The 25,825-nt window shown below is 40.4% G+C and overlaps 1 protein-coding gene across 2 annotated transcripts in view; it reads left to right on the top strand.

Annotated features, from left to right (window-relative positions):
* The window catches only part of LOC308127799 (nuclear receptor ROR-alpha A-like), a 91,916-nt gene extending 67,872 nt beyond the window's left edge, over positions 1–24,044 (top strand). For both annotated transcript variants that reach the window (XM_080493125.1, XM_080493124.1), the window contains 10 exons: positions 9,969–10,054; positions 12,921–13,062; positions 13,942–14,222; positions 14,314–14,515; positions 18,401–18,522; positions 18,652–18,784; positions 19,931–20,038; positions 21,231–21,341; positions 21,440–21,552; positions 23,007–24,044. In XM_080493125.1, coding sequence (XP_080349251.1) covers positions 9,969–10,054; positions 12,921–13,062; positions 13,942–14,222; positions 14,314–14,515; positions 18,401–18,522; positions 18,652–18,784; positions 19,931–20,038; positions 21,231–21,341; positions 21,440–21,552; positions 23,007–23,171 — 1,463 coding nt within the window. In that variant the 3' untranslated portion in view covers positions 23,172–24,044. The remainder of the gene's footprint in view (positions 1–9,968; positions 10,055–12,920; positions 13,063–13,941; positions 14,223–14,313; positions 14,516–18,400; positions 18,523–18,651; positions 18,785–19,930; positions 20,039–21,230; positions 21,342–21,439; positions 21,553–23,006) is intronic.
* The last annotated feature ends 1,781 nt before the right edge of the window (positions 24,045–25,825 follow it).

Below are 25,825 nucleotides of genomic sequence, written 5' to 3'. Positions count from 1 at the left end.
CCAAACAAACCTTGACATACTTCAGCGTCCGGGCGGCCGTCCTCCACGCTCCGTCTTTGATCTGCAGTCTGAAAAAACTTTATTATTTGTGCTCAGCTCGGGTTTCACATAATTTATCCATCAGGGATTTGTGTTGCCCGAGCTTTCGCGTTCTCGGGGTAAACAGCGGTGGCTCTCGTGTAACTGTTGCAGCTCATTAGCCTTCGCTTAGTGCCGCTATAACACTAATTACATGTTGTACACGTTTTCTTACCTCCGTCGGGAAAACTGCGAAAGTTCAAATATTCGACTTCTGTGCTGAAAATAACTTGTAAACACTGAGGGGGAGAAAAAAAAATACCTGTATGGACCTTTTTTTAAAAAAACAAAACTGGTCACAATGTAAAATCTGTTGGACGCTTGTATGAAACCAACAATCCTATTTACAAGCCTGCAGTTTGGACATTAAATCTAATTAAGATGGTTAGAGGGACACAGCTGTTGTTACCAATGACTCAATGTTCTTCTTCAATAAATAACATTTTATTTTCTCTGCTTTGTAATTGTTTTTCTGACTCCTTAAGAGGTATCTTCCATTTAAACTTATTTTTGGGCTTTAATCAAGCTTTTTCTTCCATTCAGTTTTTTTTTCTAATAATCTTTTTATTTTGTTCACTTTCTTGTAAGTTTTTTTCATACATCTTTGCATTTTGAGTGAATTAGCTGCTTAATGTGGACTTTTCCCACAGTATTTAAATTTCCTGACATATTGGATTTTTGGGTTTTCATTAGCTGTAAGACATAATCCTCCAAAATCGGTAATAATAAATGGCTGAACCTTATCTCACCCCGTTTGGAATGAATCTCTATGATGTTTCCAGTTTCCCTTTTTAAATTGAGTCTCTGAAAGTATACTAGTCTGTAATATACAGTAGTTTTTCATAGGGTTCTCAAAAGAAGAAGCCTGTTTTCCAGATGTGATTCCTCATACCTCTGGAACCTGTAAACCTGAATTTATTCACCAACAGATGAAGCCACTTCACAAAGTAACATAGTTCAACATAAACAGTGCTGCTGTTGATCAGGGTTGACTGAAGGCAGGGTGTCGTAATGCCAGTGTTGTAAGAAATCCTGGTGGAGGAGCGGCAGACACTCGGTTTGGAGATTACTGAGCCGGCCTGCTGGAGAGGTGACTAATCGAACCACCAACTGTGGCTGATGAACAAGCTGCCGCTTCATCTGCCGACAGGCTGAACGGGTGTATCACTGCTCCATGTGTGCCACCATATGTCTGCCGTTATTACATCCATTCTGAGAATTTCTGCAAGAAAGGATTTAAGAGTGAAGCCTGAGTTTGGACAATGGATCGTCTGATCGCACCAAGAACAAAGACTTCTGTCCACAGTCGATGTTTCTGCTTAAAAAGTCTTGTCAACAACAGGATAGAAACAGGAAATGTTCACCCTTAAATCTAAGCTACGACGGTCAGCCAGACACTTGGGTTACAGAGTGCTAACCCTGTCCTCAAATTACCCCTGGTTCAACTTCAAGTTTAAACTTGGAAGTCCAGCATGTCAACATGTGATTCAGCTTTCAGGACCTCGTTCAGAAAGGACTCAAATCTTCTGCACATGGCTTGTTTTGTTGTGTTGTGTTGTGTTGTGTTTTTGTTTTTATTTTTAAATTTTTAAAATTTAAATATTATTTATTTTTAATTTTATTTATTTTATTTTATATATTTTTTTATTTTTTTTAAATTATTTTTTTAATTTTATTTTATTTATTTATTTATTTTTTATTTTGTGTTGTGTTGTGTTTTGTTTTTCTATTACTACTATTTTGATAAAAGTTTGCAGTGATCTCCAGTTGGGAAAGTGAGAAGTTTCTGGGAGCTGAGATTGACGTCGCTCAACACGACAGTATTTGTGCCTCCACATGTAACCTAGTATTTCCTATCGATACACTCTGTGACGAATCATATTTAAAGTGAAACTAGCAAGACTGTATTAAGCTGGAGGCTTTTTAAGTGCCATGTGTAGATCTCACATGATAATATCATTTATCTGCAGATTTTCAAGAAACGGCTGCTTTTTATTCAAATGAACTCGGAAGTAATTAAATTACAACGGGTAATATTCCAAGTGCCCACCTCCATCAATGCAGTATTAGCTGTTAGTAGTTTTTAGTATTTAATTCCATACTTTTTTTTGCTTATTTTAAGAGAATCTGGGTCTTTGAGTCAACATGTTTCTTCCCAGATTTTCCCATAAGAGTCTTCTGAACTCACAGTGAAGCCAAACGTTGGTGGACACAATCACAATCCCAGGTCTATTTTAGATTCTTGAAAATGTTTTCTTGTGCGTTTTCTTTGACATCGATCTTTGAACAATCTGCCCTGGTGCACCCCGACAGTGTTGCAGAGTCCAGTTTGGAAACTACTTCCTTTAGACCCTGTTTACAGTGAAAGTATAGATGCGTCGTTTTTGCGTTTTTGTTTCTGAAAAGTTTTGCGTTTACCCGCCAACATTTTGAAAACAGTGTCCATTGTGTAATTTTCTTGTTGGGCTACTAATGGGGTTGTTTTTTAGTATTGAAACCACACACACACACACACACACACACACACACACACACACACACACACACACACACACACACACACACACACTAATAACATTAACAATGGCGAAAACACAGACATTCATATTACATTGCTGTTACAGGTGATTCAACTAAACTTCCAAGTCCCAGGAGAATATGGACTGGGAGTCATGATACTCTGGAGGAAACGTTGTTCTTGTCCATCTACTTGTGCATGTACAGAATTGTTATTCACTACAACCGTGGTGCGCATTTCCATGCAGACAGACTCGGAGCGTTTTCGAAATGCACACAAAGTGAATGCAACCCCGTGAGGAGCAACGCGAGCTCCCGTGGAAGAAATTAGGAGAAAACCGATAAGTGCAGACTTGATAAGCCATTTTATTTATTGTTTTGAGTAAATTTGTATTTTTAGTTGCGCTGGCTTTTTTCTTAACAGCGACAGGATACATTTTTATTCTTTTTGGTTGTCATTTTTATTCAAGTGTAGTTAACAGACAATCCATTAAAAAAAAAAAATTGTATATACTTTTTTGTTTTATTTATTTGAATTATTTTGAAAAGTTCTAGACATTCCAGCGACAATGGTAAAAATTTGAAATAAAAGTTTATTGCATTTGAAAGGGTATATTTGCATTACGTTATATTATCATTAAATTTGTGGATAATTTTGTCTCAGCATTTTTGAAATATTGTTTATGTGCAATAATTATATATCACAGGCCTAACTCGGCGCACCATTGTTGTGTAGCACCAGAAATTGTTCGTTTTAGATTTGTTTTCTTTCCAATCTACATAAATATTTCAGTGATTAAGACTGAAAATCAAACCGTGTCTCAATGCGACAAGTGCCGCAACAGAATCTAACCTTGTCACTTATTGCACGTCTCAGACAGGTGAAAATAGTGCGCACTAATGAAGAAATGTTCAGCGTGAGAGGAGGTGGAGTGGGAATGATGAAGGATGGAAGAGTGATGACTCTCGGAGGGAGCTTCACGCTCAGGTCTGACGCTGCTTCTGATTCACAAACACGGAAGCGAGGCTCTCGCTGCACCGCGCTGCCGTTTGACGAACATGAAAGCTTTCTGCGGGTTTGACGGCTGCTTCTCCGACAGCCGATGAGTCATTAAAACAATTTCCTGTCAGGTTCACTGATGGTAAGATTCACTGTAGAGGGAGGAAGAGGAGGAGGGGGGCTTGTTGTCACCTTCTACCTATCAAAACAAAGGTCAATCTAAGCTGCAGGCTCATATCAATGTCACTATTCTCTCTCTGCCATCTGGGTTCTTCATTGGATGAAACTCAATGCCAGTTCAACACTCATCTTCTTCCTCATGGCTCATTTGTTGTTTTTGCTCACAAAGCTTTGAAAAAAAAAAAAAAAAAAAAAAGTTGAAAAAATGGCCTTCACAGCTCGGAGGGGGGTTTGGAGCCTAAAAAAAGCCATGCAGATGTTTGCGTTTGCAGCTGGCTGTATAAATATCCTTGCGCTCCCACATCAGCTCTCATTTTCAGGCGGTGGCTTTGTTGAACATCCCCTTTGATGTTGAGGTGCAGAATTCAGACGGGATTAACACTCGCAGAGCTAATTACTGCAGAGAGGAAGCTGCGGCGCGGAGGAATGAATGAGTCGCTGCGTTGACGTCTGCGCTTTTACTGTTTGCATCACTTGGTGAAGCTTTTTTTCAATAATTAGAATTATAATTCTTTTTATCCACTTGCGTACACTCATGTGTATTGTGCAACCCTTCATTTATTGCCTTTCAAAAAGGGATACAACTAGGATTTAATTAATACTTTTATCCTTAAAATACCAGTTTTGGTGGATATGTTTTAGTTTTAGGAGCTACGTATGAGTTTGTTTTGAGCTTTCATTATTTTCGGGGTCAATTTGTTTAATTTCTTTTCTTTTTCTTACAATTTCTGCTTTGAATTTAGATGGTTGTAGATGAGAGAAAACTTAAGGCAGTGTTGATTTTATGACAGGAATGAGATCAGTTTTACATGGCTGCAGTCTGGTTGGGAGCTGATGGTGGATCAGGTCTGAACTTCATTTTTGACAAGTCATTCACAAACATCTCCTCGGTCCATGATGTGTTCAAGCTCCATTTGAACTTCAACTGAATGGCACCTGATCACGTTTGCAAGCGGACCAGGCGTTGCTTTTTAAGTTGACTCCGTCCACTTGTTTCCTCAGCACCAAATGTGTCGAAGGTTTGGCACTTCCGAAAATTAATCGCACCAACGCAGAAATCGTACTAAGCATTGCTTTAACCAAACCAAGCGTGAACACCCCCTTGAGACTGGTCACACTCTTGTGGACTAAGTTTGAGTGTCGTTATGAAGCTAATTCAGGACAGGCTCCACCTCAAATGACATTTTTGTCTGCTTCAGTCTTGAATTTTAAATAATTTTTAACTATTTCAATTCAAGAGTTTCTTTATCGTCTCAATCTGACTATAGAATGTGATTCTAGAGCAAGTTAGGCCTAGTTTGAAAATGATAAATGGACTTCAACTGCGCGAGCTGTCCCAAAACACTTTACATCATTAATCACATTCACCCATTCACACACCGATGGAGGCTGCGCCACGCAAGGCGGTGCCACTCCAATGGGAGCAAGTTTGGGATTTGGTCTGTTTTAGGACTGTTTACTATTTTCCGTACACTAATTGACTGTTTGAGGTTTGATTTCAACCTGGTGACGATCTAAATCTTCTGCTGGTTTTATGAGTTATTAAATGATGATCAGTTAACAAATCAAAGATTCAGTTGACTCTATTGGACCCACTGTTGGACTTGTTCGTGACCCTGAGGCCACATCCACAAGAGCCAAAACGATCTTTTTTCTTCCGGGGGTTCTTCAAAAACAATTCCATTCGTCCATCCTTCGGGGCATGTAGTACTTATGCCAGGCCTTTAGGGGCGCTGGGACTAACCAAATACACAGAAAAGTCAAAAGAAGACACGGAGCACATAGAAATTAAAAAATAGACTCCTGCTCATAGACTTCTATATAAATCTGAGTTCTATAGGTCTATGGCCCTGCTCCTCCTCCTCCTGCTAGTGTCGGTAGCTTCTGCAGCTCAACTGGAGCTTGTAGTCTGTGATTGTTGTAGTTATTAAGTGACATCACGGGCCGCGGTGGGGAGTCGAGAGGGTGATTACATCACCGTTTTTCCACAAAAGATCGTCTTTGCCCTCCTCACCTCACAGCCGAGCCGGGGCTGTAGAATTTCCCCACGCTGGGACCCGTGTTCAAAAAAACCCGTTTTCAGGATTCTAAAACGACGTCTCGTTTGGATGATCAGCCAGAAACAGCTTGTTTATGTGAACCGGCATTCTCGTGTGGATGGCCTCTTAGTCTATAATGCCTGGTCCTGCAGGGTGTGATTTTGAATGAAGCGGAAATTAAGCTTATAGTGTTTGAATCATTAATGGCTTCTTCTTGGACCTGCTTCTGGACAGTAGAAGTGTTCAGGGTTTGATTGTGCGCCTTGACTGTTGCAAAGAAGCTTTGATTCATTGGATCTGATTTGGATTTGCGCTGGTTTGGACTTGGTTTGGACTTTTAAACTTGGTGATTTTATTCTCTCTCTCTCTCTCTCTCTCTCTCTCTCTCTCTCTCTCTCTCTCTCTCTCTCTCTCTCCTCACACAGTCTTTTCTCTTCCAGCAGTCTTCTCTACATTTCTACTCATGTGAACGACAAACAGCTTGCAGTGTCCTGTCGTAACAGAGGGACATCTCGCTCCCTCCAAAACTCATGCTCACCACATTTTTATTTTTATTTTTTTTGAAACACTGAAATCACCACATTCAACACGTCTGGTTTGTGGGCGTCCCGTGAGCTTTCTGTTGTTGTGAGAACAGCTGTTTACAGTCAAGTGGTCCATACTATCAGGACCGACTGTGATTGTGTCAAATACTTCAAATACTCGAGAAAAGTCTTATATTTTAAGCTCCTTTTGTGTTGGGCCTTTTGATCTGTTCTGACTGTTGGACCAGCCATTGCTTTAATTAAAGCTTTAGTTTACACTAATTTATAGGTTAATGCATACTGATTCACCAGCAGTTCTTGTTTAAAAGGCAGTAACTGGAGCTGATGCCGACATGAACGCATCTATTGGTGGATTATAGTTTTTCGCCTCATATTTTAATGATGTAGCTGCATTGAATTGCTATAAATAACTTGCTGTTCTAAATAAATATGTTTTAAATAACAAAACTGTCTTAAAAAGGCCTCTATGTGTCTAAATTTTCTGTTGAACCCGACTCTCACAGTACCAGAGTTAATCTGACTCCTGCTGCTGGTTCACCGGGTTCAGACCTCCATTCAGTGGGTCAGGTGATCAGTCGAAGCAAAGTTACATCACGGGCTTCAGCGAGCTGTCGGCAGTGTGTTTGCAACTTTGAGCTGCGAAAAGCATTCTGAATGGATTGACGGAACATTAGCACGGAACTATTGGTGTACTTTAAATGGCAAAGTGCCAATCTTCGAGGGTCACAGCACTCCAGAGGATTTTGAAAAATAATGTCCTACATTGTCAGAATATACTTCATCACTTTGCCGAACAAGGCAATTTAAGACACCACAAGAAGTACTTTCAGTCATTTTTCTAGAGAACATTGGGTACATATCAAGGCTGAGCGCTTGTGAGCATAAATTGTAACTTCAAATGTAAATTGGAATTTTTAAAATACCTTAAAAGTGACCTAAAAAAACGCAAGATGTTTCCTCGAAGATAGAAATGTCTACTGAAGTGTCCAAGCTGACCACTGTCCGATCTTCACACACATTATTGGCGAATTTCATCAGTGGTTTAAGTGTCATTGTTTGCTTCACAAGCTGATTTAACCTGGAGGGTCAGGTGGTCACTCTTCGTCTGGTCTCAACCCTTCGACCTGTTTGCCATGGTTGGCCCTACCAGGAGTAAATATCTCCAGCCAACAAATCTCTGGGGGGGAGGGGCTAGAAAAGCACAAACTATCCCACCGCGGTAAGGTAAGTGAGCCCATCAGGATAGGAAGGCTAATCAACCACCTTGTAATACCATTTTGTACCACCAGTTGGTGTCATGAGGGACTCCTCTAGTTAGTTCTCAGTCAAACCAGGATGTGGGAAACCGCATCTTTCACCATTATTGTCTATTAACACAATAGCTGAAGCTTGTGGAAAGTACTTAATATAAAACTAAAAGAGCTGAAACTCTTGATGAAACTCTTGACAGAGGACATTCTGGTGGCTATAGTGACTCAACACTTCCTCCAGCTGTACAAAGGAGCTTTAAGTAAATCTTATCTGCTGTATATTTTAAAGAAGAAGAAAACAAAGCAATTGGGGACGGTAGTTTGTTAGTTAACGAGTCCTGGAGCATTGTGCTTAATCCCAAACTGCTCAGGTTGTTTCAAGTAGGATTTGTGATGTAAAGCTTGAGTCAAATCACAAGTTTGTGGGAATTGAAAGGCAGCAGGCGAAACTCTTTTCCTCTCATATGAATACTTGCTCTCTTTCTGCCGAGTATCCATTCGTTATTCCACATATTGAATATTTTAAGTATGTTCAGGTGAATATGCTTGTTTGTTGACACTGATTAACCTTGAATTTCAGTTATATAGTACATTTTCACCACCACTTCACCAGTCTCAAACCACTTCTACACTGTTCCATGTTAACATGCGCACTCGGAGGGCTGCCTTGCAACAAGCTCTACCTCCTTTGGGAGCAATTTGGGGTTCAGTGTCCTGCCCAAGGACACTTTCACATTCAGACAGGACACGATGGGGGAGCAAAGCAACAACCCTGTGATTATAAGGTGACCTGCTCAACCCACAGAGCCACAGCGGACTGAACACTTATCTTTTATTCTCATTTAATTCTCACTAACTGATTGTAAACTGGAGCTAAAGTTTTTATTTAAGTGTGTTTATTTTCACAATTTGTCAGGTCAAAGCCTGCACCTTATAGTTATTGTCATCATATAATTTGTGAATTGTTTTTCTTGATTTATTGACTAGTTTGGACTAAAGGAACCAGAAAATAATAGTTATCTGGAAATTCAAAAAAGACTGCAATAGTTTTCAAATTACATAACATTCTTTGTTGAGGCACAACTGAAGTTAAATGTTTTTTTGTTTTTTTTCCTCTTTTATATAAATAGACAGAGTCATGTGATAATGGAGAAAGTTGAAATTCCAGATTGAGGATTGCTTTCGGGATGCTGGAAAACAGCGTCTCCTCACCGTCTTTGTTACGTCTGTGTGTTTGCGGTTAAAAGCTGGTCGGTGGTATGAGGACTGCGTGCACGAGCGTGTGTTGTTTTAACGTGGCCGCACACTTACATAACTTCTCCCTGCTAAATATAGCGTCTCAGAGGCGAGCTGTCACTGTGTTACAAACTGCTGCGTGTATAAATACACACAGTCAGTGTGTGTTTTTCCTTTTTTTAAGCTCAGTCTGAGCTCCTGTCAAGAAAGATGAGATGCTGCAAATTAACTCCAACTTCAAACCATCTCCTCTGCATGTTATATATTTTAAACATAAAATACCTCCTCATGCATTCATCACGGAGATGTGTTGGTGGTTTAACCATCAGATGCATGGAGCTGTTTCCTTTATTTATTTATTTATTGTGAGTTTGAACTTAAGTAAAGCTGATTTAGTGATCTCTTGGACTCTCATTGCCTGTAACCTGTCTGAGGATAACAATATCATTCATGCATCATGATCTCTTCTGCTGAGTACATATGAGGTCGTGGCATCAGTATAGACAGTAAAGAGTGCAGTTCCCTGTATTAGTATTGAAAATAGCACTATATATGGCCTTTTTTCTAAAAAAAATAAATTGGGTTTTCTGTATATAAATGTTCTGAAAATGTATATTTTGAATGATGGAAGGCTTTGTTAATTGAGTTGAAATGGAAATAAATGACTATTGTTAATGTTAATTAGAGGATAATGCTTAGAGAGTGGTAGAAATGGTAAGTCTTCATATAAGGCCTGCAACAGCCGCACACTTGATAGCTTGATTAATCATTTTAGTTTGCCTTTATTACAGGTGACCAACACTTTCAGAAAATTCGCATTCTGTTTTTCTAAGTTGTGGCTGCACTGTTCTTTTTCCGCAGCTGAATGTCGATGTTTTACGGGAGAAACATGACAGAGCAATGATTTTCTCTGATATATGATTTTTGACTGTTTCGCTTTGTCATATGGTTTTGCCAGTTTATCCAAAGAACTGTTATTACATTAAAAAAAATTCACATTTGCAATATTGTGAAGTCCTAATTTCTGTATTCCTGTGTGCGTCTAGGTTCAGCAGGTCAGTGCATGATTTAATGGGTTGTCATCTGCCTAAAGTCCCAAAACGGTTTCATTTTGTGCCTGCAGCTCAGATTGAAATCATCCCCTGTAAGATCTGTGGAGATAAATCCTCGGGGATCCACTATGGCGTGATCACCTGCGAGGGCTGTAAGGTAAATGCAACTCCGTCCTACATACTCACCAAATATCATTCAGAGACACAATGAGCATTTAAAGTTAAACTTTATAGAAATCTGTTCTACCTGCAGGACTTTGCAGGTCCTACATGTGGTTCCATCATAATTCTTTTATCTTTCAGTCCATTTTCGACTTGGAATTTGGAAAATAATCTCTAATCTGAAATTAAAATTTCCTGCAACAATTGATCAACAACGTTTGAATGATTAGTAATCCCTTCATTTTGTGAATCAAAGTTATCACAAGTGTCAATTATTTAGATTTGGAGCGACGTCTTATTTTGAGTTGCATCATAAATGAAGTGCCTTTTTGAAGGGATTTTTCTTGTTGACATAAAATAGTAAGTTAAAATAATTTCTTACACGAAAGTTTCCAACAAAAAAGTGATTTTTTTTTTCCTGCCTGTAATGCTTATGTAAAGCGCCACAAACTTTTTGGTTCTTGAGTTTGGTTATTGTAATGGTTAAAACAACAGCTTTTGCCAATGTGCAAAACAAAGAGAGACGGCAGCTTTACACTTGTTTTCATGCACGACTAAAGTAACAAACTCTGGCAGTAACTACAGAGGTGTGAGTATAGTAACACTGATTTTAAGCCAAATGAGAAATAATTGACTAAAGTTGATAATTAATAAAGTTGTCACAGGATCTTCATCTGTGTTTATGTTCATTATCTTCTTGTAGCATGATGGGAATAATTGTGAATTTAAACTAATATCTCAAACGATTTAGTAGACTTGTTCATCATCAGTCTTTTAGTCTGATAAATGGTTTGATGACTGTAGTATTGACATAAACGTCACAATGTAGTATTACAATTATCCTCCAGGAACAGAGTTGTGTTTCAACCCGACAACTGTGCGGCTTCGTCGTCTTTTCCCTCGTGTCCTCCTCCAAAGACCGAGCCTCATTACCAGAATCAGAGGAAGCGTTTGACGTCGGGTCTGGACTGTCAGACGCAGCCGTTTGGCTCAGTGAGCCTTTTCCCCCCAGTTAGAGCGACTCCCCAAACAAGCTGGTGTGTTGGGCTGCAGCAGCAGCTGCTGATGTGACAGCTGGAGGCTCATTTCTCAGCCAGCGAGCAGCTGATGGAGATTTATCTTTGTGCAAACACCGAGAGGAGGGCGGTGGAGAGAGACGGGCCGATGGGAGCTGAGGACGGCCAAGCTCACATACCTCCAAACTGAATACCACCACTAATTCACACATTAGAGAGGCTTAAATTAGCCCTTCAGGAATTAACTCTTGAGGAAGCGTGACTTTGACTTGGTAGTTTAAAGAGTTTGCCTAAATATTCTTGTGTATGGTTTGTCTGGGGTCAAACAGAATGACCATGAGAGGCATTTCAACATTAAACAAAGATGCACTGCTATAAACAAGCATGTCTTTTAGAAGCAACAAGGAGAGGGTGGAAGTAGTATTAACCCTAACCCTAATCAAGTTTTATATCTGAATATTTATGGAAAAATCTGTGTAATAAATCCATCCACACCGCAGCTGGGAATGAGCCAACTCAGGTTACACCCTCACAGGACACACACACCAGCACTCACCCATTCACATTCACACCTATACATATTTTTTAGAGTCACCAATTGACCGAAAACAAATGTTTTTGGACTGTGAGTGGAAACAGACGATGTGAGTATCCAAAAAATGCACAGGGAGAACGTGCAAACTCCACACAGGAAGAGCCCAAAGCCCAGATTAGAACTGGAGAATTTCTTTCTAAGAGTCGAATAGTAATGACAAAATGAAAAGGTAAAATATGCTATAGTCCAAAACCAGAAATGTAACGGTTGCAGGCTGTATACCCACCCCACACGCTTGAACGTAAACATTTCTAACAAGCACATGTCTAGAAACGAATTATTCTTAATGTGAAAAACATCAGGAAGTCCAGAATTTAAACACCATTTTGTACTTGGTGTAAACAATGTGTGTATGAAGTGAGAGTTCCAGTTTAGAGTTTATTGCATAAGCTTCATCTTCCATGTGGGAGACCTGGCAGCCTAACTTTACTTGGATTTAAAACTTTATTTTTTCCATTAGGATTCTTTCCTTCGTCAGCATATTTGGTAATATACTAGGGAAAAAGTAATCTGACGGTTATACAGTCAATACCTTAGACTAATTACAAAAAAGAGAAGTATACTGAACCGTGGAAGCAGCCAAAAAAAAGAAAAAGAAAAAGAAAACATGTGAGAAATGAGTCAGAATAAACTCATCAGGTCAGAGTCCAGATGTTTTATCAGCCACTGATCATCCTACAGGGTGTTTAAAGGAGGGAACACTTCACAGTTCTAAACATGCAATGTTTCCAGTGTGTGTGTGTAGTGGTTGACACTCCTGTCTCACAGAAATGAGATGACTGTTGTTTTCAGTTTTTGACTACACAGATCAAATTGAATTCAGTTTGTCAATAGTCACATAGGGAAAGGCTCCTGCGAGCCTCAGTTTGATGAAGCAATGTAAAACATGAAGGGATGGATGGATGGGTCAAACACTATTCCTGACTAAAGAGAAACATCTACATAAACAGTGCATATGCATATGCGCAGTCGTAGAATTTCAGAAAAGAGACGGAGCTTTTTCAAAAAATTGCACGGTGGAAGCCGTCGTCAAAAACTTTCAGTGACGACGAGCACCGTTGTTGTGTAAACGAGCACAAAAGATTGTTGTTTTCATACAAAAAACATTTTTGTTTTGACAAAATAAAGATGGTTGATTTTGGAATTATAGGCTTAGATGAAACATTCATTGTTCACCTATTGTTGTTTTAAATTCTATTTCAATGTGTCGAAACGGACTAATTCAGTGTTCTAATGTGTCGGTCTTGCAGGGTTTCTTCAGGCGGAGTCAGCAGAGTAACGCCAGCTACTCGTGTCCGCGCCAGAAAAACTGTCTGATCGACCGAACGAGCCGAAACCGCTGCCAGCACTGTCGTCTGCAGAAATGTCTCACCGTGGGCATGTCCCGAGACGGTGCGACACACACACACACACACACACACACACACACACACACACACACACACACACACACACACACACACACACACACACACACACCGTCACCTGCACCAACATCTGGCAGTCAGCAGTTTGTGTGTGCAAACAGGAAAAATCCACCCAACAGCAGCTGTGCAGGAGAGTCTGGATGTTTGCAGCATGTTGTCTGGACTTCCAGCTGAACACACTGATAAACTACTGCTTTATTTAAATGTTTTAATATTAGCCCCTCCATCTATCTTGTATAGCCGCTTTCCCCAAGTTGAGGTTGGTGGGAGCTGGAGTCCATGAGGTGAAAGGCAGGGCGTAGCCTCGACATGTCACCACAACATCAAAGAGGAAAGCCAATTACCTAATGAGCATGGTTCTGCTTTTGGGAGGCACTTAAAACACTGGTGTCTTCTTGCGTCTCACATTTCTGGCTCCTTCTGTGTGAAGTTTGCCTATTCTACCTGCAAGGTCTGCTTATTAGTTAATGGTGACTCTTAACTTGGTTTAAAAGTGAGCGATTGCTTGACTTTCAGTGTTAAACCTTTGATGGATTAGTGACTTGCCCTGGGTGTGACCTGCCTTTTATCCAGAGTCAGTGACGTTATGATCAGACTTTGAAGGAAAGTCCTCCAGAAAATGGAGATACGATCAACCAGCTGCTTCTCCAATACATTACAATAAATGACCGTAATCTAGATGAGAGACTAAGCAGTGGATGTTTCTATTCATTAGGTTCAGACACTGAACTCAGACATTTAAATGTGTTGCTGTTATTTTGCATTAAAGAAATCATTACTTTGTGTTTTTTTTCTCCGTGCGGGCTGACTGTAAATAATAATATTTGTTTTTCCTCTCTCACAGCTGTAAAGTTTGGCCGCATGTCTAAAAAGCAGCGGGACAGCCTGTACGCCGAGGTCCAGAAGCATCGCCTGCAGCAGCAGCAGCAGCAGCAGCAGCAGCAGCAGCAGCAGCAGGGTCCCCTTTTACTGTCGCGGCCCGGCCTGGGCAGCCCCAGCCCGGGCGAGGCCGATTCGCTGTCCCCCCACTACACCCTGTCCTCCTCAGGCCTCACAGAGCTCCCTGACGAGGTGGGACGCTACGTGGAGCAGAACTCGCCTGAAGGAGGATCTCTGTCTTCCAAGGTATGGGCTCTTTTCATTATTTTCTGGTGCGCCGGGCTCAACTTTCAATCCTCTGACTCGCCTACGTTTTGCCTGTCGCGTCCACCAACAGGCAGACTCGGGAGAAGGGGGAGGCGTGGGTGGTGGTGGGGGATTCTACCTGGATATCCAGCCGTCTCCGGATCAGTCCGGACTCGACATCAACGGAATCAAACCCGAGCCACTGTGTGACTACGGCTCCGGTAACGGTTTCTTTCCATACTGCTCCTTCAGCAACGGAGACTCGTCGCCCACAGCGTCCATGGCTGAACTCGGTGAGCAACGACCAGAAACCAAACCGTCCCCCTGAATCCCCTTTGATCTGAACATTTCACTAGTTTCACTCGGGGCTCCTTCTCATTGACTGTTGCTGTGAGCTCCTGCTCTCCTTTGCAGGCTTAACAAGCAACAAATACGACCAAACAAAACAGCTATCATGAACCAAGTCTGAAATAAATCCTGACCGAAGTTTATCTTTAATTCAAAAACAGCAAACAGAGAAATATGACAAAGACATACCGCGTATGACCTCCTGTTGGAATGTATAGTATTCAAGAATGAAAAATATTTCACACGTGAATGGAAATACTTAAAAGTAAAAAATCTCCCTTTAGGACTTCTTCAATGTCAGTAAAATTCAACATTTGAACTAATTCTGTTAATATATCACAACGTATTTTGGTACCTTTTTAATGAACACTGATTTATATTCAACTGATTTATATTTATATTCAATTCATATTCAACAGTTTTACTGAAAAATTACAAACATTTTAAATAGTAGATATACATTTGCAGTATATCTGACAAATAAAGGCAAATTAGGCATTACCAATGTTGGAAAAAGTATTAAGCCTAAATGTTCCAAGAAAATTCAACAAAAGTGAACAGATTTCAAAGCCTCAGATGGATTACAAATGCTAAAATAATCAGTGAATATTTTTATATTATTAGTAAATACTATTTCTGATGTTTTTTGGCCGTTTACAACATGTTTACAACAATCATTTTTAACTGTATATTTGGCCAAGCTTTTTTTGTTTTTCTGTCACCTCCATTTCTCTCCCATGTTCAAATATTTTACCAGCATTTGCTTTATATGTTACAGATGTTTAACACTGGATTTTCTATGTTCGATGGGAGTGCAGCATATTTCAATTTGTATTGTCAGATATTTTATTTGTATGTTTGGCTCATTTTGTTGATTTATTTTTATTTCCGTCACTTAACGATGTAAATAAAGGTGACTTGAAATACTTTATTATCCAAAGTGGGCAAAATGTTTGACATTAGGAAACATCCAACAAGGATGAGCTATCATTATCTATCCATCGATATCTGATGTATTTCTATTGACATCAGTAAAAGAATTTGTATAATATTTTCATGTAAAAATCATTGTTTGTAGTTTTTACTGAATCCCTCATCAGCCGCTCAGTGCGACTCTGCTCCGTGTTTCAATGCAACTTTTCCTTCTTACAATGACTTAAAAATATATATATATATATATATATATATATATATATATATATATATATATATATATATATATATATCATCCACTGTAGGAAGGTGTGCAGCTCTGAAAAGAGACTAAAGAAATGAATTATCCACCATTTGGAAGAAACTAGCTGAGAGCTGTGGGGGTAAAAACAAACAGAAGATGAGGAAATATCTTGAAAGAGGTGAAGCAGAAGGAGAAGATAAAGGAGGGAGAAGATGGAGGAATAAGGAGCCACAAAAGATGGGTGTATAGAGACAAAAGAGAGAGGAGTGTGGGGGCAAACGGAGACAGAAAGGTGGTTTAAAATAGCAGGAGGTTGGAAACTCATCTTCAGAGCTCATTAAAATCTCTGTGTGGTAATTAGCTGTCTGTTAATTAGGGCCAACTGGGACGTGGCAGGGCACTCGTTGGGGGAAATCATCTTTTTCTCATCCCTGGTGATTTCTTTATTCACTTCTTCATTCTCATAAAGCCCCGACTAACAATCCCATGCAAGCAGAAGCTTTACTAAGCGACTGCGTTTCTTAACCTTATGTGGCGGTGCTTTAGATCTCGGCTGTTATTTCATATTCATTCATGTATCCTCAACAATTAGCAGCAGCTCGACGAAACTACAGAGAACAATAGTTGCTGTGTGGTTTTTAGTGGGTTTGGAGCTTCTTAGAGCGACGCTCCTAAACATTTAGTTTCCATTTTAATTTGGTCCAAAAACACAAAACATGGCAAGGTTGGACTTGTGACTTCACTAAACTTGATAAAAAAAGTCTTAGGCAATGTTCACCTTGTAGGAGTGTCATCTTTTATTTAATGAAAGTCACAATCTTATTACTGCGATATCTCCGTCCGTGTTTGACCACCATGGCTGACAGAAAAACTACATGCTTTCCAGACATATTTGTGATTTCCGCCCATCATTATTCTATAGAAAACAGTCAAAATGTGGCTTTGGAAAAGCTCAAATATTGAAAAACGAATAGTCTGGTGATGTTTTTGTGAGAGTGGAAGAGTGAGAAGGAAAATAATAATTAAAAAATAGCATCTACATTTCAGATCAACCATCACAGGTTAGAATGATAAGAGGGTATTTCTTGTTGATTTTTATTCTTTATTCAATTGATGTGTTACAGGGAATATTTACATCACTTATGCAGGCATTCCCATGCTTAAAATATCCTGATGACATTTGTCGACCATGTTGGTTAATTGTCATTCAGAATCATGAAACGCTTCAAACTCGACACGCAGATTCACCTTTTAAAATTTTGAAAGAGGTTTAAAGAGTGTAAAGCCCGTGTCCGTACTTCCTGGGGGAACTTCAGCAGCAACTTCAGATCGTCTTAAAGGAGACATATCATGCTTTTAAATCCTTCCTTTTTACATATAAATCATACAGTTGTGGTCTATACAACGCGAAACTGCAATGCTTGGGTCTGAATTCCTCATTATTATAGCTCCACAGGCCCCTTTTCAACCCCTTTTCTGATGCGCTTCTGAGAGCAACTCGTTTTGGGGCGGTCTCTTCAAATGCAAATGAGACACTTCATACCCCGCCTCCTCTCCAGGTTGCAGAGGTGACACTCGGTTCAACGTCACCCTGTTCGGCCATCTTTGTAGTTTGATAGAACAGATACAATTATCTAGCGGCGCAGAAACTTTATATTCACACATTATTTACAAAATGTCAACAACGGAAGATTTGTCCATCCAGCCATACATGTTGGAGCCAGAGTCGGACCCGGCGGAGCGAGATGAAAATGACGATGATGCACCTACAGAACAACGTCTTCATATGGATGTAACGCAATGGTGTTTTACTATATTTACACTAACTTCTCCATCCATGCCCACTACTACAATACTGCCTGTATTACAACGACTATTTAACACAGAAGTTACATTCTAATCTAAAACGAGCACACAGCGCTAACATATGAAGACGATGCAACTGCTAATGCTAACAAAACAATGACAGGGACGTCTTATCATCACACTTTTTAGCGTTATATACAGCTTACCGAAGTGCTCTGTTCGTCGTCTCCATAGATAGAAGGAACTGACAGCTCAATCAGACCAAGTCTTTCGGCAAATCCTTCTTTATACTGGCGGAGGTTGCTGAAGCAGTCGTCCTTAAAGTGATTCGCGCACACAAAAATGACCTTACCCACAGATGTGGGTACATTTCTGTGAAAAATAAAACTCAACCAGGCACTTCGAAAAGGTTCTGATGCTGGGAGACGGTGTAACGAAGCTTGTGGGTTACTACATCCAACAACCGAACATTTCGACTTATCCTCTCGTAACTTCGGTTGGACTACAAAATCGCAGCGAGAAACAAAAATGGCGGATTGCTCGAAATGTCGATGTCCTAATTTGGCAGTTCCGCTGAGAATACTGTGACGTCATTGTTCAAAAAACGTAATAGAGAATAGAAAAATCGAAACCGATCGCAAAATATGACCAAAACAGAATATAAAGATATCAACGGAGCACCTGAAGAGACTACTTTGAACTTTTCTGTACTTCTAAACACTCTAAATATACAACAAAATGCATTTAAGGGCTAAAAAAGTGGATTTAGTATGATATGTCCCCTTTAAGGGTTGTGGTTGACAGCGCTGCTGCAGCCTCGTTCACGTGCTCCTTTCTTTTCCTTCAGATCACCTGGCTCAGATCATCTCCAAGTCTCACCTGGAGACGTGTCAGTACCTGAGGGAGGAGCTGCAGCAGATGAGCTGGCAGAGCTTCATGCAGGACGAGGTGGAGGGCTACCAGAGCAAGGTGTGTTTGCTCCATCCACACCTCCAGTTTAACCCGGATCACTGCAGTCCAGTTATCATCTTCAAGTCTCTTCTCTTGATGAGATTATTTTTGTTTTGTTTTGTTTTACTCTTTTTTTCCCCCCTGCAGCCTCAGGAGCTGATGTGGCAGCTCTGTGCGGTGAAAATCACCGAGGCCATTCAGTACGTGGTGGAGTTCGCCAAACGCATCGACGGCTTCATGGACCTCTGCCAGAACGACCAGATCGTGCTGCTGAAAGCCGGTGAGAGCAGCGGCCGCTTGTGATGCGATTGATTCAACAAGAAGTCAGCTGATTTTCATTTAGTCAACAAACACAAGCCTCCATTCATCTTCAATAAAACTCTGGAGGGCAGCAGTGGACACGTCTCAGTCACAATCGTCAAAACCCTCCTAAATAGAACCGCCTGATCTTCTAGAAAACCGGTTGTCTTGTATTTATTGTATTTAATAACTGTTTTTGCTCTTATTATACTTCAACTCCTTTAAGCACATTTGTTCTATAAAATTGTTCCATAAATGATTAAATATAACTTTTCCATTGTTACGACTACTATATTTTCCAGTACCTCGATGCCTCACAGCCAGATGATTAGATTTATGTGAATTCCAGCCTGTGAATTTTCATGTAGAGTTTGTTGTTTGGTTTTTTTTCCTACTTAACCTCTATAATCGAAAGAGATTTGTTTAAGGTTAACTAGTGAACCTTAATGTAGACTTTTGGTTGCAGAGAGCTGGAAACTCTGCCTGAACCCTTCCATCCCACACATCAGAATATTTACTTAACAAAGAAGCAAACGCATAAATAGCTGCACGATAAGAGCCTCAGGTGGTTAATCGTTACACCTGATGATGAAGAGAAATAAAGAACATTAGTTTTTCCATACTGGGTGAAATCATTGGCTCAGATTGGTTCTTAATCTAACTTTCTGGAGATTCGTTTTTTCACTTTTTTGTAGATTTCTGTTTGTTGTTCCACTTGTATCTCTGATTTCTTACTTCATTTAAGTACAGAGCACATATTTACTGTTTTGTAGTAAGATTACGTGTTTTGCATTTGCTGAGATGTTTTTAAACATGCCGCTGATGCGTCACATTTTCTTTAGAAACACAGATGTTGGATTTACTAAGGGTTATAAAACTAATAAATAACACCACAGTCTTGATTCCTACACTGTCAGACACACATAAGTGTTGCCAACATACATGCAATTCATGACTTTTCCCTTCAACAGACAGTATTTGTGCTTCAGCTGCTTGTATTAAATGAAATGTGAATCATCCATGAATGATTTATTAAATTACTGAGCACTGAGTCACTGAAGTGTCGTTGGACTTGGCGTCGTTTGGTTCGTACGTGACTCATCTCCGTTTGTGTTTTCCCTGCCAGGCTCTCTGGAGGTCGTCCTGGTGCGAATGTGTCGCGTGTTCGACTCGCAGAACAACACCGTCTACTTCGACGGCAAGTTCGCCGGTCCAGAAGTCTTCAAAGCTTTAGGTGAGCGGAGAACCGGACGGCGCTCGGACAGCTGGAGATGAAAAAGTATCTCCTCCTCGGTTGGATGTAATTTATTGATGAATAGATCAAAGTCAAATTCGCACCGCTTACTAGCCTGAAGGCTGCCATAGATGACGTTACTGTTCAACATAGCTGATATTACCGTCACTGTTTTTATTCCAGTGCTTTCCTGTCAAATCCAGTTTGGAAACGTTGTGCGTTTCCTGACTGATGAATTCACAACTGACTCCTCAACGTCAGAAGCTGCCCTTCATCATTTTGTGTTTTCCTCTGAGTACTTGTGCCCGTTTGAATTAAGTGCATTTCAGTTCACTTCAAACGGTTGTTTTTGTTGCTTTTGTTGTGGAATAATTCAACCAACCATCTGCGCACACAACAGTTATCAAAGTTTTCTCTTGACCCCCCCCCCCCCCCCCCCCCCCCCCGCAAGCTCTTATTGAATTTTGTGACATGCAAGACTGGGGATTCTTTTCAGATTAATTAAGTTTAGCTAGAATGAGACGTGGGTCTTTATTTGGATACATTCTGGAGTGGTCTAATCAAAGTCTGAATGCACAGAGAATTTAAGCATCACCTTCCCCTTGCAACAGATCTTTATTAGAGTTGTCTTCAATTGTAAAAACTTCACATATTTCCACTCTTAGCAATGTCTCAGTTTGTAGTTTTCTTGGTAACGTTTTGAAAGCAATGTTGTTTTCATGTTGGGCCACTAGTGGGTGCTGTTGGTCGTTTCTGTAATGAAACACATGCACACAGATACACTATAAACATTAACAACGGCGAGCGCACAGACATTCATATGGACAGACGACTGTGGAGGCAAACACTGTTGTTATTGTCCATCTAGTGAGCATGTGCACAACAACTATTTACTACGGCTGTGGTGCGCATGCACAATAGCAGCGTTTCAGAAAAGTTGCGGTTTCCATGGAAATGGAGTTGGACTATTTCAAAGAAGTTCCACCTTGGGAGCAGTTTTCAAAAAGCTGTGTCTTCAGTGGCTTCGAGCACTAAAACACAAAACGTTGTGCACATGGAGTCTAAACCTGTCGGGTTGGTGAGCGGCTGACTCTCTGTCTATAGCTATATGTCTATAGTGAATAGCACTGTCACTATTTACTATTGTCATATTTCTATGTTTTCACTATCTTCCTGTGTTTTTGTTCACCAGGTTGTGACGACTTGATCACGTCAGTGTTCGACTTCGCTAAGAGCATGTGCTCGCTGCACCTGTCGGAGGATGAACTCGCTCTTTTCTCAGCGTTTGTTTTGCTTTCTGCAGGTGCGTGTTTCTGTCGCTCTGTCGTCTTGACCCGTCTGCTGCCACCTTTCTGAATGTGTGTGGATTTAGACGTCCTTAACCCTCATGTGTGCACGCAGACCGCTCGTGGCTGCAGGAGAAGCTGCAGGTGGAGAAGCTGCAGCAGAAGACGCAGCTGGCCCTGCAACACGTCCTGCAGAAGAATCAGAGGGAGGACGGCGTGCTAACCAAGGTACTTAAACACATTCTGCATATAGGAAGTGAAGTAAATGAGGTGAAATTCAAACACGTGACCCAATGATGACGGCAATGTATCCTTGATGTGAAGCAGTCACATAAAATAATGTTTGAAACTTAGAGGCACTATAGCAGGACAACAGTGGAAAATCTTGCAACATCACCCTCTAGTGGAAAACTCACTGAACTACGATTCAGTTTTCAATTAGAAGATGGTCCATTAATAAATGCTTAATTACACATTTAAGTAAAGTGTATCATGACTTCAGCTTTGCAAACCATCCTAACTTCCTCTTGATTCATCCTTTCTCCTCTTCTTGTTTCTTTCTTATTATTTTCTTCTCTCTTCGTCTGTCTTCTTCCTCCTCACGCTGTCCTCGTTTCCTCTCACTTCCTTCCAGTGTCTCCCTGTTTCACCTCTTCTTCACCTCTCCTGAACGTTTTCTGTTGCCTCATCTTCTTTGTTACGTCTCCTCCTCCCCCGTCTCCTCCATTTCTCTCCTCCCTTCCTTCCTTGTGACATGTCTGGCTTCCTCCCCTCCATTTGTCTCATCTCATCTCCTCTTTTCTCTTACTCCCGTTTTCTGTCCTCTCCCTGCACCCCTCATTCCTTTTCGGTTTTGTCTCATCTTTCCTCTTCTTGCCCGTTTTAGTCTCATTCCCTCCTTTCTCAATCCTCCCCTGTGCTCTTTTGTTTTTATCTTCTTATTTTCTTTCTCTCACTTCTGCTCACATCTCGTCCTTCTCATTCCTCTTCGCCAATGATCTTTTCTTTTTCTCCTCGTTCTTCCTCCTCAACTCTGCTTTTGTTGTCCTCGTGTTTCTCCTTCTTTTCTTATCTCAACTTTCCACTCGTCTTTGATTTCCACCTGTTCACTTCATGTCTCCTCTCTTATTCCCTCTATTCTTTCTCATGTCTCCTTTCATTTTATTTATCCTCCCTTGCCTCTCCTGACCTCCGTTCACCTCTTTGCTTCTTTTCTTCCCTGTCTCGCCCCATCCTTCTCCAGTTCTTTCTTTTTCTATTTTCTCACTTCTCTTTTTGGTGTTTCTTCAACACATCTTTCTTTTTTTTTTTTTTACCTCTCATTTCCTCCTTTTTTCTGCCCTCTCTTTGTCACTGCCTGTTTCTTTTTTTAATTCTAATTCTTTTCCTACTCCCTCCTGCACTTTCCTCTCATTTTTACACTATTATTTTCCTTCCCCTCTCTCATTTCTTCTCTTTTTCTCTTCTTTCATTCATTCGGCTCTGTACTTGTTTCCTCCACTTCCCACTGCTCCAATTTGTCTCTCCCTCTACTTTTGTTTCTTCTTTTTCTTTTCTCATCTCTCTCCCTTGTCCTTGCTCAGCTCTCTCTCTCTCTCTCTCTCTCTCTCTCTCTCTCTCTCTCTCTCTCTCGCACTTTTCTCTTTGGTTTTAACTTCTCTTCCTTTCCTCTCCCTCCTCAGCTGAGATGCAAGGTGTCGGCGTTGCGTTCGCTGTGCAGTCGACACACGGAGAAGCTGTTGGCGTTCAGAGCCGTTTACCCCGACGTGGTCCGGTCGCACTTCCCCCCTCTTTACAAGGAGCTGTTCGGTGCCGACCTGGAACTCAACCTGCAGCCCGGCGACTGAAGGCGACGGCCCGCCGAGCCGAGCAGCGCCCGGCTGCTGGATCCAGACGGGCCGAGCCCGGTTCCCACAGGGACTCGGGAGGACGGGATGGTTACTGAGCGAGCGCGGAACACTCGGAACTCGTATGCAGCTCCTCCTCCTTTTCACGGAGTCAGGCGGTCTCATCCAGGAGGCGGATGATCTGGGTCCCGACTTTAAAAAGCACTTTCAGGACTCTCACTGAAACCTGGAATCTGTTTTCCTCACCAGATTATCCAGACGTCACCGCTTCTCCTTCAGCACAGGTTTTCAGTCCCTCTGGAACTTTGTATTCAATTTAAAAAGAGACTTTCTTTCAGTTGAATTTGGCGGCAGAACTTAGCTGGCCATGATTTTGTTCCTGCGCCTCCTCCCTCTTGTTTTCCTCTCCTTTATACACCAGCTGCTGTATCTAAGCCTCTAGCACCACCTGGTGGCTTGCACGCTCTAGTGCAAGCTGTTCCTTTCTGTTGCATGTGCATCAACAAATATTCCCATAAGTCACAACAGTTTAGTGCAGCTTTATGTATTTCTGTGAAGCAGGTTTATGCAGCAGCTCTCTGCTCAGGTCAACAGATACACTCACCACAGATTCAAGTCTGTGTAAAGCAGAAATAATTCTGTGTCCAGTCTGCTATCCCACCTTCTTTTTACCACTCAATAATCTTTAAAATGTTTTAATTATTTCAATTTCTGCTTCTTTGTTCTCAGACTGTGTACACTAAAGAGTTATCTCCAAAAGTAAACAGGTTAACACGTGTTATCGGCTCGCGGGTAAAGATGGATGATCGAAGTGAGTTGGGACACAAGATGTCCCAGTTATTGGTGAAGATGTGCTGCTGGTAAAGGTGCCAGAAAGAAAGAAAAAAAAAAAGGATGCCGAGGATGAAGCTGTCAGGCAGGAAGAGAAAAGAGGAAGGGAAGTGGAGGCGACTGGTGCGAGGAAGAAGAAAACAGGAGACTGAAAACTACTGACGGTAAAAACTCACGTGAAAATTTGCTTTCCAAAGGCTTTAAAGGGGATTTCTTAATGAATTCAATTGAAGTGGGTAACAAACTCCAAAAAGTCCAAAAAGAAAACAAAGTTAACCCAAAATGATCAGAAAGGCATAATATATCGATTGAGATTGATTGTCATGTCATGTGTTCTTTTTTTACCTATTTCTATTCTATAGAGAATGATACTGACTATATAAACTCTGATTAATTTATAAATTAAATAAAAGCAATATTTTTTTTTTTTTTTTAAGCAATACAGCACTGACTGGACAAAATGAACTATGCAGTGTGAAAATACAAATGTGTTGCACTACAGTGAGTTTATCTACTACCTAACTTGAGTATGTTTCCATGTTTGTCTCTATTTTTCACAACAACAAAAAAATTCCCATTTTTAACCATTGTTACTGCCGCCCAAAGCAGACATGACTTGAGAAACGGAGAATTTAAGTATTAATTGGTAAGACTGGGTGAAAAAAATAAAACTATACTTGACTACATCTTTAGTCGGGTCACAACGCTTGACAAACATTGACTTCTCCTTTGTTGTTATTTGTATGAAAGAGCTGCAGCACTAGTACAGTTTTTAAAGGAAAAGCAGATTACAGTGGTAATACTAGTGATTTTGCGTCGTCTGTGTCCCATTGAATCATTCATGAAAATAGACATTTCCTTTTTAAATTTTGAGATTATCTCTACAAACTCAATGGCACAATGATGTACATTATGTTTAGTAAAAAGATGCAATCTAAATATATTGCAATCTTGAAATCACAAAAAGAATACTTTATGAAGTATTGTCCCTTGATATAAACTGCAGAAAATGATTATTTTACAGTGCAGCATAGGCTACTTTTGAAAATGGTGGTATAATGAAGAATTAGCGGTAAAAAAGAATGATGCAATAAATGTTCATTAGAAATATTGTGATGACAGTGCCCAAACCCTTATGCGTATTATCACTAATTACCATAAAACAATACGATAAAGACAGTCCTAAAAAGACATGAAACCATTCTTTAGAAATCTCATTAAAGCTTTGTTTGATTTTTCTTTTCCAGTTTGGTCCAAATTCCTTCTGGTAACATGAAGGCTGCAAATGTATTAATCCATTAATGCAGCCAGCCAGAAGGGGGGCGATCAACGTATCAAGGCCTTCACTTCAGGAAAGCTCACTTCAGTCATGAAAATGTCACAGTTCTGCAGGAAAAAAAAACAACAAATTCTTTTCAATTCCCCCTTAATTATACAGCGCCGAATACAACAAAGTCATTTCAGGGCGCTTTGACAGAGAAAACCCAACAAAGTCAATATTTATGACTGAATGAACAGGTGCCATTTAATTGTAAGACAGGATACAGCATGACTTGTCCCCCAGAAATCATAATAAAAAAAAATAACAAGTGGAGGGAAGCACTTATCCTGTTGAAACAAATTTGATCACTGAACTACTTTCAAATGTATTTAAAATGTTAGAAGTGTTAAAGTGACGTCTGTTGCAGACTTTAAATGACGATCTATAACAATTTGAATCAAAGACGAGAAAAGTTTTTACAGTAGATTGATCGATCAACAATTGTATTTAATGAAGTGAAAATCATCAAGAAATCTGTCATTCAATCAAACTGTTCTGGTGA

This window comes from Lipophrys pholis (genome assembly GCF_963383615.2).
Source record: "Lipophrys pholis genome assembly, chromosome: 2".
NCBI classification, from domain to species: Eukaryota; Metazoa; Chordata; class Actinopteri; order Blenniiformes; family Blenniidae; genus Lipophrys; species Lipophrys pholis.
The sequence above is the reverse complement of the archived record's forward strand: the minus strand, read 5'-3'. Positions and strand labels throughout refer to the sequence as shown.